Source organism: Photinus pyralis, unplaced genomic scaffold, assembly GCF_008802855.1.
Source record: "Photinus pyralis isolate 1611_PpyrPB1 unplaced genomic scaffold, Ppyr1.3 Ppyr1.4_LG3a, whole genome shotgun sequence".
NCBI classification, from domain to species: domain Eukaryota; kingdom Metazoa; phylum Arthropoda; class Insecta; order Coleoptera; family Lampyridae; genus Photinus; species Photinus pyralis.
Genome location: NW_022170509.1, coordinates 12,019,710 through 12,034,258, shown reverse-complemented (window position 1 = coordinate 12,034,258; position 14,549 = coordinate 12,019,710). Strand labels below are relative to the sequence as shown.

At 37.1% G+C, this 14,549-nt stretch overlaps 2 protein-coding genes across 2 annotated transcripts; both read right to left on the bottom strand.

The window, feature by feature from the left end:
- Positions 1-391: 391 nt before the first annotated feature.
- Positions 392-8,379, bottom strand: LOC116166023. Its single transcript, XM_031480844.1, has 4 exons — positions 7,755-8,379; positions 1,271-3,076; positions 953-1,216; positions 392-899 (listed from the first exon to the last, which is right to left on the bottom strand). Exons 1-4 carry the CDS (start codon positions 8,356-8,358, stop codon positions 703-705), a joined length of 2,871 nt encoding a protein of 956 aa, XP_031336704.1. The 5' UTR covers positions 8,359-8,379; the 3' UTR covers positions 392-702.
- Positions 8,375-13,991, bottom strand: LOC116165764. The gene is made up of 3 exons (XM_031480432.1): positions 13,507-13,991; positions 12,107-12,166; positions 8,375-9,339 (listed from the first exon to the last, which is right to left on the bottom strand). The coding sequence occupies exons 1-3, from the start codon at positions 13,667-13,669 to the stop codon at positions 8,375-8,377; spliced, it is 1,188 nt and encodes a 395-aa protein (XP_031336292.1). The 5' UTR covers positions 13,670-13,991.
- Between the last annotated feature and the right edge of the window lie 558 nt (positions 13,992-14,549).

The window sequence follows — 14,549 nt, the reverse complement described above, 5'->3', positions numbered from 1 at the left end:
TTTAAAAGAAGCGAGAGAACAGAAAAGCAGATGAAGATACTTTATCATGCAATGATCCATTACTACCAAAAAATTTGGGATCACTAGAAATTTTCATCTATGTTGTAAAGGATTTAATGAATCTGCCTAGTTTAAACTCCAAGCGCTACTTTTCAAAATGTTTTTGAGAAATGCAGTGACCATTACACTCAAATTAATGATGATTCCCTTACATGCAGAATCGAGACATTCTAAACTTTGCAAATGTAATTCACAAATAGGTGGCTGCTTGAACCATGCCCGCAAGGACTATAATTTTGCATGTGCATTACTACAGTCGCCCGTATTGTTTAAGAACCAATTCGGGGTTTTCATCAACTTGTATATTTGAGATTAAACAAAAATGGAACACTGAAATTAATAATCATTTAATTTAGAAATTTCATTCAAAATACACCAAACTTAAATGTGATGACATTTACAAAAACATATTTAATTAAGGTTGTATACAAGTATAAAATATCAGAGAAAAATCAAAAAAAGGTATACAATCAAGACTTATAATTAATATTTCCGAATTTTGGCGTCATTTCAACACACACAAAATGCAAACCAGTGTTCCAAGTACCATGTTACTAGAACTATGTATACCGCAACAAACAAATGTAAAAAAAAACAATCTTGAAATTTTTCAAAATTCAAATTCTTGTAGCAATTACAAAATTACGTTCTCTTCATACGTTCCATTTCATTGGCAACTGCAGTCTTTATGGCGGCGATAGTTAAATGTTGAAAATCAGGAAAGTTATCCTTTGCAGCAGCGCACTGACTATTAGAAGGCAATTTTCTATACTTGAAATTATCTGCAAATACTTTCTTCAATTGGAACATCATGTTTGGGGTCCAACGTGTCCTCCTAACTGTGAAAATAATATTTTAGAAATTTAAAAATTAGTGAAAGGTAAAAGTTTACCTTTAACGTGCGGAGTTTCGATATCGTGTGGAGTTTTGATATCTTGAAGTCTTTTTCCACGTTGACGTACCAGTTCATTGTGAAGCCATGTTTTAACTGAAGTCGGAGAACGCAGCTTTAGTTGTGTAATGAGGGGAAGTTTTTGGCATATTTTTGAAAGCGACGGAAGCTTATTTGATAACAAGTACTTCTTAAAATGCTCAGATGCTGCTTTTATTTCTTCAGGTGTCCATGACCGTTTTGGGCCGCATACACGTGTTAATCCTATCAGAAGAAAGGATATGTAAATGCAGTCAAAATTATAAACGAAACACTTACCATTAATATGTTTGCCTTTCTTTTTAGTCGTCGATATACAATCATCATCAGAAGATGAATCATCACGAGGTGGGTGGTCATTGTGGGGCGGAGAATCTGAACTGCTTACATGTGTTGTCGAAGTAGTCGTTTCCGTATTGAAGTTAGTGTTCTCCAAACAATCAGCTGTTCCAGAAATACGCATTTGCTGTACTTCATTATTTTGCAAACTTGAACCCGCTTCTTTATCATAAGCGGCATTTTCTGAATTCTCCATTATGGGTTCATTATTACTCGCACTTGTTTCATGTATATAGTTATTATCACCCTGTATCATTTCTAAGATTTTGGACATTTGTAAGATATCCCGTTTCTCTACCGGCCTCCGATAAATATTGTTGTGGATGTCCACAGCATGACCCATAAAATTAGCGACATCATGTATTACATTATCAGCGAGATCATTCAAAGCACACTCAGTTGCAATTTGTTTTCTCAAAAAAGTAGCACGTAACAGGTCAGATCTTGAAGCACCACAAGTATTGGAATATGTTCGCAAAAGGTAACAAGCACGTAAATATTTATGTCGGCCATCATTTGAAGGGCAAGCAAAAACATAGGGATTGTCAGAAGAGATGCCAAGTTTTTCCCGATTTTGTATAATTAAATTAATGCATGCTTCGATTTCAAAGTCTACCAGAACAGGTACAGTTCGATTAAGTTTGCCACGTATCTCAAAGCGTTTATAACGATTTGCTAAACGCGCATCATCTGGATTTGCTTGAAAATGGCCACCCAATGTGGAAATAGTATGTGCAGACTTCAAGTTGGCAAAATCTGTAAGAGTTATGCGTTCCAATTCACCTGGACGTCTGCGATTAAAAACCATTAATGAAACAAGAGTATAAGAAGCAAGTTGTTGTAAGGCATATCTGAAATCTTGCACATTCCCTCGACGAATTTTTGAAAACCATTCTCTTCGTTTAAGTCTCAAAAACGAAACTAACTTTTTTACATCATCTTTCATAGGCAACTCGACCACCTTATGACGCTGTTGCTCAACACGATTTTCGATGGCGGTTCTACCTAATTCCGCAGGAAATGAAACATTGAAAAGAACGAGAAAGTCTTCCACCTTCTGTTTTGCAATAGGATCAGAGTTCTTAATACATTCGGTTTTCCAAATGTTACATGCTTGCTTACATACAGTGGACAATGTAAGAACAGTTGTTGGAGCTTTGTAATGTGTATTAGTAGCATTTAGACCTCCCACTTGTTTTATAGCAGCAATGGCGACATCAAATTTTTCTGGCGTTAACAAGTTCACAAAATCCTTTATGGTGGAGTCCATAGACTTTGCCACGATTAATAGACGCCCAATAGATCTCAATTTATTCCTGATCATGTCGTGATGATGTTGCAAGGAATACTTATTACACATATAATTTCCATATAATACTGCCAACAAATCGTATCGAATAGACTGTACGCAATCATCATCACGAAAAATTGAAAATATCTTTGTTTTCAAAAATTCACTAGCCCTTGGATGTAGCTTACACAGTAGAGATCGACTTGCAGAAAGTATGTTTCTCTGACCTGTAACTTTTGCAGGAATACAATGTTTGGCATGCAGGCGTAGAGTTGTCTTGTTAAAAAAAGCAGCACAATGTGGACACGGTACATAATCTTTAGAATTACAATCTGACTGTGAATGTGAACGTCTTGCTACAAATAGGTGACCCGAATTAAAATCAGTAGAAGTGTTGTGCACAAAATCTCCACGCCTTCTGATGGTTTCTATGATTTTCCTTCTCTCAGGAGATTCTGAAACGAGAAAATTGTTGTAGTCATTATCACTAGTACATCAAAGGTGCTACAAATTCTCAGAATTCAATAGCGAAGAGTGACTTTCAATTTGGTAAATCTGTCCCATGTTAGAATGTATATACAGGGCGAGCCTCTAATTTGCAGCAACAAATTCAGTACATTAAAGATTTTTATTTTCGGCAATATGTTCCAACAGGTTGTTTAGTCTTTTTAACTATGCTCTTCTTTATGTAATAAAATTTTGTAGAAGGTGTACCAATTTGAGATATTAGAAAGATGTTGAGAAAACCGCAAAAAACTGCAGGTAGGTGTACTTTAACAACGTTCAACAATGCTCATTAAACTATGGTCACCCATAACAGTTTTATGCTCATCTAATTGAAACAATTGATTGCGCCTTAGAACTTAGAACTGAATTACAAACTTACTAGTTTACGTTGGTTAAGCCATGGCGTAATTAAGATAGATGGTGTGTACATAGAGCGACTTAAACTCGTAACCGGCGCGCATGACGTCACGTTCGAGATTCGAGACTCCGAACCATGGCGTAAAGTTTGCTACCTACTTCGTATTTTTTTAAATCAGGGCTTTGATAATGGCGTATGCTTTACGGCTCCCGTGTGGTTAGGCACCCATCGGGCGCGTCCCCAGGTGGCGGATAGGGGGAGGCCCACTCAAACACCTGAATGATCGTGAAGTGACTCGTGATTTTGTGTGGGTAGCGGCGATTATAAGTGGCTCGTCTGGGATAAAATCCAGACTGGTAGCGGCGAAGACGTCGCCGCGGACCAACCTCCCAAGTCAAGGTGTTAGCAACCGTGCCAAGGACTGCGTTGCACTGGGGTGCAGTGTCGATAACGGTGCCCCTCGGATACCGGGCGACCTCCGAGTGGTGGCTCCCATCCATCGGGAGGGGGCTGGTAGCCAAGCCCTGGGCAAGCGGCTCTGCCCAGGTGAGACCGCTTTTCCGCATTACTCGTGGGAATTGTATGGACTTAAATCTTAACATATCCTGTCAGGGCTCCTCGTCAGAGGGGACCAACAAGCCGAGCCCTCAAAAGGGGCCTGGTAACGGAGTAGGCTCCTCGAACGAGGGGACAGCTCCAACGCAGGGCCTTGCTCAAGGACCTGGTAGTGGGCCAGCTCCTGTTCGTAAGAAGAACAGGCCTGGTGCACAGAAGGCGATGGCCAGGAAGCGCCGGATCGAGGGTAAAACCTCGGGCCAAGCAGGACCTGCGCCAAAGGCTAAGGCTGGGGCTGGGCCGGTGGCTCAGGGGGACAACCCGACGACAGGGACCAAGCGTCTCAGATCGGAGGGAAGTGCTCCAGGGTCTGGCTCAGGGCAGCCTGAGAAGAAGCCCAAGAGCTCCGGTGCACCTGTAGCTGCGGGTGCACAAAGGACCTATGGGCAAGTTGCTGCAGCGGGGCTCAGGGTAGCCATTGTTCCGGTGTCGCACCCGGACGTGGACATCACTGAGCCTCAGTCGCAGTGCATTATGGCTGCATTGAATGCAGTCGTCGACGAGATGGAGGGGGGGCCCTTCCCTCGGCTGGCAGGGTTCCGCTGGAATCCGCAGGGTGCCATCGTGGCCGAATGCGAAGACCAGTGGACCTTGGACTGGTTGGAGAGGACTGTCCCTCTTATCAGGCCCTGGGATGGTGCTTCTCAGAAGGTGCAGAGGCACGTCCCTAGGGTAACCAAAGTGATGGCTGTGTTGCACGGGCTCCCGGATGACACGGCCATCATTTTGAAGCGCCTCCAAAGGCAAAATCCTGGTTTCAGGTCGAGCCTATGGAGGACGTACTTCCGCAAGGAAGAGCCTGGTAGGGTACTCCTCGCATTTGGTGTCGACGAGGCATCCTATCAGGCCCTCCAGCGGCAGAAGTTCCAGGCGTACGCGGGGGTCTCGCACGTCACGTTTGTGACAAAAGCGGGGGCTCCGGCTGCGCCAGGAAAGGGACAGGGCTCCACCGAGGTGGCGGGACCCAGTTCCGTTGCGACGGAGGGAGCTCAATCCCTCGATGTAGACCTCGAAGGGGCCGTGGTGCCCTCAGAGGTTATACAAGATGTCGACGAGCTTTTGGCTCGTGTGGCGGCTCTCGGCTCCGATAAGGGGTCGGAACCGTCGGCATCTCTAGGGAAGGGAGGAACTTAGTACATCAGTGATGGACGAGGTAACTTTCTTACAGAGCAATTTGCAGCACAGTAAGGGGGCGACCTGTTTAATATCCCAACTCAGCAACTCAGGCTAAACAGGGTCCTAACGGGCTCTGAACCTAGTTGCGAAGAAAGGGGGTAAGCACAATGGGCCTTTGATGTGCCTAAGTGCTGCCTTGATGGGCTCCCCTCATGAATAGAATAGAATGCTTTACGGCTTACGCTATCGAAAAAGTAAAACTCATCCGTATAACTAAAGTGTTGTTCAATTGTGTACACAAACACGTACTTGGGTTAGGCTTAAAACGCAAAACAAATACTACACAATAACAGCGACGTAGCTAGTAGACTAATTATAAATTAATTCATACTTCATAATGTACCGTGTAACTAGGTACTAATAATTTTCCTCATTTTCTTTACAATTTTCGATGTATCTGCTCTGTTTACGCCCTGAAAACGAAGTGTAAATTGTTAGTTCTGATATAGGTGCGTGTTCTAACAAGGTATCGCAAAAGTTCTTCCGGAAAATTTTAAAATTCCACTTTCAACGAACTTAAAATTCTCGTCACAACCAATGGGTTTTTATCGAAGAAGTCTCCATGTAGAATGATAAATTTGAATTCCATACTACGCTATATTCATTAATATATCAGAGGGGGATTAATAAGTGAGAAAGTGAAAAAAGCTAACTCCTGTGGTATTTCTATTACTATTATAACATCCTCCTACTGCACAATAAGGCATTGTGAGAACAAGTTTTTAGGAATTTGTTAAATAACGCTCAATTGTAAATTTGTTACACCGAAGCGCTATCTTCGAGACTCGAAGATGACGCGAGACTCGAAGATGACGTCACACGAGCTGCGCGAAGTTACGGTATGCACACACCCTCTATATTTACGCCATGGGTTAAGCATCCATTTTTGAGAGTGAAATATGCTTTTAAAGTGAACAGAAACAACTCATTTTTAACCAAAAGGCAACATACTGAAATTTTCAATGTATTGGGTTATGGAGAATGAAGGACGCAGGCAGAGTTTGAAATTTGTTAAAAATAGATGAGTGACTAGATTAATGAGCATTGTTAAAATACACCTACACACCGGTTTTTCGCAGTTTTCTCAACATTTTACCGGTGCAAGCAGATTAATATTTTAAATTTTTGAAAAAAGAATAAAACACTCGACAAATTTAATCGAAAAATATATCTTGTCATAAAATTTTTTTTCTGTTGCGCTTACTTTAAAAAAATTAAAAATTAATATATTATGACAAATTAAATACCAAATAACTTTTATTTGAACAATTTTTCGATAAAACTGATATTTATGAAGAAATATATATGCACAATATTCCATACTTTCAAAGGCACGCTGGGCAATGGACTTTCGCTTTCGCTTAAGAATGCACAGAACTACCAGCATGCTTATCGTGATTCAAGTAAGGTTAATACAGTAATGTATGGATAATCCTAAAGGAGGCGTTTATAGTTTTTAATAGCCTACTAATTCACCGAGAGGCTTTGAAAATCAACACTGAACTATCAAAAATTGTTGAATAACAAAAAAAGTTAAAGGTACCGACATGCTTATATCATTAGAAAGGTAATCAAATCCTACATTTGATAGAATAAAAAAACTTGGTATATTAAAAAAATTTCTGTAAAGCCCACGGAGTGTGCTAGGGAGTGCGCTTTAACTTTTTTTTAGTTTTTTGAGAAAAATTTGGAAAAAAGAGGCTTGTTTGCATGGAGGGTTTGAAATTCCCCATGAAATGCAAAAGGAATTGACCAATTTGGTCCACTACACGCTGAGAAAACCTTGACGGACGGACAGACTTTGTGAGGACAATAGTGCACTTTTTTTTTAAATGTTAAAAGTGCACTAAAAATCAAGTTGTCCTCGATAAAAATTTTTAATATTGATCGAGTGATTTTTTTAAAAGTAACTAACTGTTCGGCGTATATTAGTACATTTCATGATTAGTAACACTGAAGAATCTCAGCCTTTTAAGTTTTATTACAACTGCGATATTTAATTTTTACTGGGCAACTCTTTTAAAAAAATTACGAATTGCAACGAAACGACTCATTTTAGATAGCATGTGATACAAAGTCACACTAAAATTGAACAAAGGATTGAAATATGCGATAATAGACAGGGGATTCTATTTAAAAAACCCAACTTCGTTATAAATCACCTTGCATGACAATTGCAATTTCGTTAAAAATATCTTTAGGTTGTAGCCTTAACGAATCCTTCCAACATGTCCTGATAATGAATTTTTAATATGTGCGTTACTAAACCCAGAACCTTCCACCCACACACTAATGACCCACCCTGTATATGGTTAAGTATATCTACAAACGGAACTTAAAGATATCATTTATTATGAATTCTATAATCCGGTAACATGAGTCATCTGAACGAGTTCCGCCAACTTTCTCTTCGGATTATCCATACATTAATGTAAAAAGTCAAAAATCTTAAAATAAAAATGATTTGATAAACTTACTCGATGGTAAAAACATATACATCTTCACAGCAGGTTCATCTCTATGTGACGTTTGCAGATGTTGAGGAAACTTTGCATATAACTTATTGCAATATACGCAGAAGTATTTCCTCGGGTTAGTTTTCTTGTTTTCAGATAAAGCAGTGGCAGGTATGTTATCAAGTACTTGAGCGTTTGAAGTATGAGATGGTGTGATTACCACATTTCTATCATAAGTGAGAGGAGTAGGTTTTCTTTTTTTATTGCACTGTACTTCAGGATTTTCCATCTGGACCAAATTTCTTTTACTCCGTATAGAAACTGTAGCGACAGGACATGCAGAACTAGAATTATGTAAATCATCGATGACATGTGCAACTGAAGCATCAGTTGATAAAGGAGAGGAATGAACATCGTTAGTATCACATTGCCCATCTACTTCTGCAGTAAAAAGCGTATTGATGACGGGGGTAGTCTGTATTGAAGTTCTGGACATAATTTTTAAAGCTGTGCCTTCTGATGTTTCTCCACTAATAAAAGTTGTGTCTTCCAAATCACTAAAAACATCGCAGGTGTTTTGTACGGGATGTGATACATTCGCAATGACAGTGTCTTGCAAGTCCATGACATTTGTTTCTCTATTAATAAAAGTTGCGTCTTCCACTAAAAACATCGCAGGTGTTTTGTACGGGATGTGATACATTCGCAATGACAGTGTCTTGCAAGTCCATGACATTTGTTTCTCTATTAATAAAAGTTGCGTCTTCCAAATCAATAAAAACATCGCAGGTGTTTTGTACGGGATGTGATACATTCGCAATGACAGTGTCTTGCAAGTCCATGACATTTGTTTCTCTATTAATAAAAGTTGCGTCTTCCAAATCCATAAAAACATCGCAGGTGTTTTGTACGGGATGCGATACATTCGCAATGACAGTGTCTTGCAAGTCCATGACATTCGTTTCTCCATTAATAAAAGTTGCGTCTTCCAAATCACTAGGAAGATTCCAGGTGTTTTGTACGGGATGTGATACATTCGCAATGACACCGTCTTGCAAGTCCACGTCATTCATTTCAAAATAATCATTAGAGTAATCTACTACTTTGCCCTCAATAACTAATGGTTCGTTGTGACAAAGCAAACGGTCCATAGATGCAGTAGAAAAATTAGTATTAATATCATACTGTCTATTTTCTTCGGTAAAACGAATAATATCAGGGGAAATGTTTACTCGGGTTCTGGAAATTATTTCCACGGATCCATTTTCTGCATCATAAGTGGAGGGACTAGTCGGATCGAGGGGAATTAATGTAGTTAGACTGTCAGGTGGCGATGTAGTGAAAGCATCAGTTACCAAACCAATTTCAGAGGAACAGTTACTACTGTGTTTTGTTAAAGAAGATGGCAGGGAACTAGATACACCTTCTTGTGTAGCCTTATTAAGGAGAGCGGTTTCTGTAAAGTTATTGTCCTTGTTCCTGCAGGTTTTCACCAAATTTGTTTTGTCTGCAGCAGTAAGCATTAAACGACGTTTAAATGAATTATCATGTTGTATCATGTTGGCAACAGAAACTTCATCTCCTTGTTGTTTGTCGGAATATAATGCTGCAACAACAACCTACATGTAACATGTATTAAAATTTGAATCCTACATAAGACCTTATCCACACATTTTCTAACCTTGCCAGACAGGATGAGTTTTTCCAATGTTTACTTTGGGATCTCCTAAACCATAAGAAATACAAAGTCGCTTAAACGGGCAAAGTTAAAACGTTGTGTCGGTCCATCTCTCTCTAAATGGGGTCCAAGACGAAGTTGTCACAGAATCAAAACCAATATCTCCCCATAAATGTATCGAAATTTATTGAAAATAATGTAAGACATATGTTTCAAACATATCAACATGTTCATTATCAAGTACGGAAAATTAAGTTAACAAATGTCAATCCGTCAATGGGGAAAATTTAAAATTATTACAATACAGGTCAATTAACGAAATGTGTAATTTCAACTAATTCGTTAATTGATATGTATTGTAATAATTTTAAATTTTCCCCATTGACGGATTGATTAATTAATTGATTAATTATTTAAATGATTAATTAATCAATTAATTGATTAATTTTCCGTACTTGATAATGAACATGTTGATGTTCGAAACATATCTCGTACATTACCTAACAAAAAATATATTCAATTTTCAATATATTTATAGGGAGATATTGGTTTTGATTCTGTGACAACTTGGGCAAAGGTATTCAGAATTTTATGATATTAATTTTCCCTTTCAGCACATTTTCGAAAATGACATTTTTCGTTTTTTTTTTACCATAACTTCGCCATTCTAGAGCTACAAGAAACGCTAAAAGGGAAAATTAATCAGAATTAAATCTTCATAACTCTGCCCATTTAAGAGACTTTGTATCTTACGGTTTACACGATTACCATTATAAACATAGGAAAAAAACTTACCCTGTATATTCTGGTACATTTATTGTGCACAACATTGGGACCCAAGTTAAACCACGCAAGTTAAATGGGAAAAAATGTGTATTTTGGAGACAAATTGAATCATGGTATTTTTTGCTTGGGATAGTCTACCTACAGTATAGTGCATAAGTAGGAAAAACTAAAATTGCAGTTTCCCTTCAAAAGTCGAAAGCTACAAAAAACATTATTATGGAAATACTTGTAAGTAAAAATCAGTGGCGTAGTCATTTGAGAGAGAGAAATATGGAACCCCCTGTGTATGTCAATTGTTAACACACTTTGGAAGACAATGAAACTGAATAAAACATATGTGAAATAAAGAATAAAGAAATATTCTGGAAAGTTTAAAATCTTTAACATTTATTATCAATCGTTACTAATGGTTGTTTGAAATTCATTGTCTTTACAAGCTAGTAATAATAAAACGGAAAAATTTGATTTTTTTTGTATAGTGTAACTTTTTAAAACTTTTATTTCTTTATTATTAAAACCGAAGTACTTAGTTAGTTTATGTTAAAAATTTTAAACTTTCCAGCAAACTTCTTATTTCTGTATTCTTTATTTCGCTTACATTTTTCTTTAATTTAAATTATCAGCCTACCGCGTCTCATGAATCTTTGGAATAACATTTAAACCCTTAATCGATTGCAGTTCCTAGATTCCATTTAAATGTTTTATTCATAATTTCATTTTATTTGAAAATATGTAAAAATATACAGGGTGTTTTGTTAGAAGAAAGTTATTTTATTGAATACCTTCATAACCCAATGAGCAATTGGTTTTCTGATACCACATCGCAATCGTGCGAAAAAATGCTTCATATTTCCTAATTTAACTCATATCGTCAATTATGCTAAAGTAACAGGGGTGGGCCTAGTAGTTTACCCGGACACAGTTAAGAACAGCGGTCGGCAACCTGATGCGGTCCGCAAGGCGTCTTGATGCGGCCTGCAACATTCTCGCCGCAACGTAATTTTTATTAATGTATTGTTAAGCTATTATAAACAAAAACTTGCAAAAAATTGCAACCGAGGGGTTGGTCACGATTTATTTTAGGGGACAAAGATTTCCTTCATTACCTAAAAAATGCCACCATTTCCCTTAATTCCCCCAACATTTCAATCATTGCCAAAGAATTCCCAAATTTGTTCCTTAAAGTCTCCATATTGTTTTTCAGAATTTTCTCTAAATTTCCTCTTACTTCCTCAAAATTTCCCTAGAATTTCCTGATTCCTTTGAAATTTCCTCCTATTTCAACAAAATTTTCTAATATTTCCCCAGAATTTTCCCGAAATTTCCTACATGAAGGACAAGAACTTTGCTCGTGAACAACCCCTCGAAAGCAACCGCAAAAAATCTCAATTTTAGTAACAATAAAATATATCGTAAATTTATAAAAAAAGAATATAATACAAAACATAAAAATATACGAGTTTTATTTTTATTATTTTAAATAATATATTTGCATAAAAATATTGTAGGTATACTGTAACGACATGTGACCCAAGTGCGACCCGGACTAATCTCCACGTAAAATACTTCGCGCTTCTACAACAGAAGATTTCCGGCCCCTAAACTATATCAATTAAGTAAAAGTTAAATTAATATGGCTTATTAAACAAATTGCTTTCTCTTTTACGATATTTCGTTTTCTGCTACATTATCACATTTAACAACACAGGGTGATTAAGTCAAATGCACTATGAATTGCTCTATCCTTATTTACTGTTTCTTGTTAAAAGGCAGCATACACATTTTGATAATAGGTTCATAAGTGTGTGAAGTAACAGTAATGACTAATAAGAATATTATCTACATGCACATTTCAATTTGGTAAAATTTACTCAGATAAAGCCTTAGTTAAACTGTAAAATAAACTTACCAACTATGGGTGAACGGTGCACCAAGTTCTCTCGAATATCTTCCAGAATCTTTCGATTATCTATAAGAATTGCATAATTATAGCCAAACGGTCCTGGACCCGGGTATTACATACCGGGTGAATATTTCAAAACCGCGCATAGACAATAAAAGGGGAGTTTCTTTTTAAAGATTATTGCTCCCCATGTTAAAGGGTTTATAAAGACCCCACCGGAAAAATTTTTTTCTAGTCTAATGATATGCAAATTAAATCATTTTCAGTTATATTTCTCATAATTTTATTAGTTTCAAATTGAAAGACTGTTGCATCGCCGTTACAGACTGAATGGAACGCCCCTTAAACGGCACAGAAAACAAATCTGGCACACTACGGTAGGTAATTATTTTTGCTGTAATAGTACATTATACACCTAGGGAATAAAGTGGTATTTTAAATCCCGAGACAAAAAGTTTATGGCCCGACAAACGGGAGGGCTATAATTTGTCGAGGTATTTTAAAACACTTTAGTCCTGAGGTGTATATACTATTTTATGCACTTTAGGAAATACTAGCATGTTTAAGTTTCTGGTTTATTTGTCGATTTACCTAACTTATAGTTACATGCCTTTCGGGTTTGGCATATTTGACTAATAAAATTTTTGAAAATAAATATCTAAATTTAGCTTTTATCCCTAGGGATTTAAAGTAAATTTTAACACTTTTTTCCCAGAAAATAGGGATTTAAAGTACCCTTTAAATATGTTAAATGAATTCCTCCATTATGAGCCTGTTATTTAATATGGAAGGTAAGTAAACTATTCACAGGCTGATTGCAGATATGTTTAAAGACTTTTTTCCTTATAGGTGATCGATTTCGGGTTGAATTTACACCCAAAATCGATCGCCTATAAGGAAAAGTCAGCAATCAGTCTGCGAATAGTTTACTTACCTTCCATACCCTTTAAATCCCTAAAGTGCATTAACGATTTTTATTATATTCTTTCCTTAGAGAAAAACGTATTACAAAAAAATTAATGACAGTTGGCATAAACCGTTTGATTGATTTCGACTTGAATTACATTTGAATCTGCTTTTTGTCTTAGTAATACGGCTTAACATGATTTTGCTAAATGGATTTATTGTCAACTCTTTGCTAAAATAATGTGAAATAGAACTGAAAATTACCTAATTCGTGTCTAAATGAATGAGAAAAAAAAACTTTCGATTGATGCCATTGTAAACTCTCTAAGTTAACATGGAGAGCAACCACCTGCAAAAAAAACTTTGTCCTAAGTTAATTGCCTATGTTCGATTATGAAGGATATTCACCTGGTATATGAAAAATAGTGTCACAGCAACAAAGAAATTGTGATTTAATAAAAAACTGTAGTTTACCAAAATTTGAACTAGGTTACACTCACCATTATAACAGATTATAGTTGATAGATAAAAATGCCCGTCGCACCACCTTGCTAACTTCTGATGTCCATATTGTTTAATGTCCTTTGTTGAGCATACATGGATTACAGAATCTTCCACGTACTTGATTAGCGCAAACATTTTTTGGGAGGAATAAGCATGCATTAATTTAAAAATACTACACTACCTTGGGAAACTACAAAACGAAAGACTACAATGCGCAAAGCTAATTCTACACTACGCTGGCAAACTACAAAACGCAAAGCAAATCCTATAACTACGAGGGTAAACTACAATGGAATCAGGAAGATTTAGCCATAAAGTTTGATAGGGAGGCCATATTCTTTGCAAACAGGACATTCGTAGAGCATTAGTGCGTCAACTCGAACAGGAAGAAATTCCACGCAGTCTCCACAAACGACGTGACAGCAATCCAACCTGTAGGTATTTGTCCGAGTTAGGAATGAGGTGCAACGTTTACAAACGACCAACCCTAAAAATTAAAAAATGTTTCAATGAGGATTTTAAAAGCCGCGAATAAATATACAGTGTGCCCAAGATACGAATGAACAGCATGGGGATATCGAAATCCGTAAGAGATACAAAGTCGGTTAAATTAGACAAAAGTTGCCTATTTTAGAGCTAAGTAAAACGATGTTTTGAAAATTCGGAAATTCCGATTAGTTCCGAAGATATTCGAAAAAACCGAAATTCGCAATATTCGTTTTTTTTTCTGAGGTGATATCAAAACACAAAAAACACTTTGCCATTGGCACTTGTTAATCTCTACAAGACAGCGCCTACGGATTTTCAATACGACGTTTCGTTTCTGAAAATTCATCCTCAACTTTAACTTTTTATATGGACCGAAGAAAAATGTCATCCGGTATATGGTATCCTTTTTGACGACAATTTCAGTGATGTATCACACAATCATTTAATTAGTATTTATATCCAAAAACTTTTGGGCATTGAAACAAACAAAAAACACGAGATTTATAACTTTTTAGTGAAAGTGGTTTAAAACCTAAAATTAACTAAGAAA

Coding starts and splice junctions, on each gene's coding strand:
- LOC116166023 (XM_031480844.1), bottom strand. CDS start 8,358: ATGGACTTGCAAGACACTGTCATTGCGAATGTATCACATCCCGTACAA. Junction 3,077..7,754: donor GTATATGTTTTTACCATCGA/GTAAGTTTATCA, acceptor TTCTCGTTTCAG/AATCTCCTGAGAGAAGGAAA. Junction 1,217..1,270: donor GAAAGGCAAACATATTAATG/GTAAGTGTTTCG, acceptor TTCTTCTGATAG/GATTAACACGTGTATGCGGC.
- LOC116165764 (XM_031480432.1), bottom strand. CDS start 13,669: ATGCATGCTTATTCCTCCCAAAAAATGTTTGCGCTAATCAAGTACGTG. Junction 12,167..13,506: donor AACTATAATCTGTTATAATG/GTGAGTGTAACC, acceptor CAATTCTTATAG/ATAATCGAAAGATTCTGGAA. Junction 9,340..12,106: donor GCACCGTTCACCCATAGTTG/GTAAGTTTATTT, acceptor TTGTTGTTGCAG/CATTATATTCCGACAAACAA.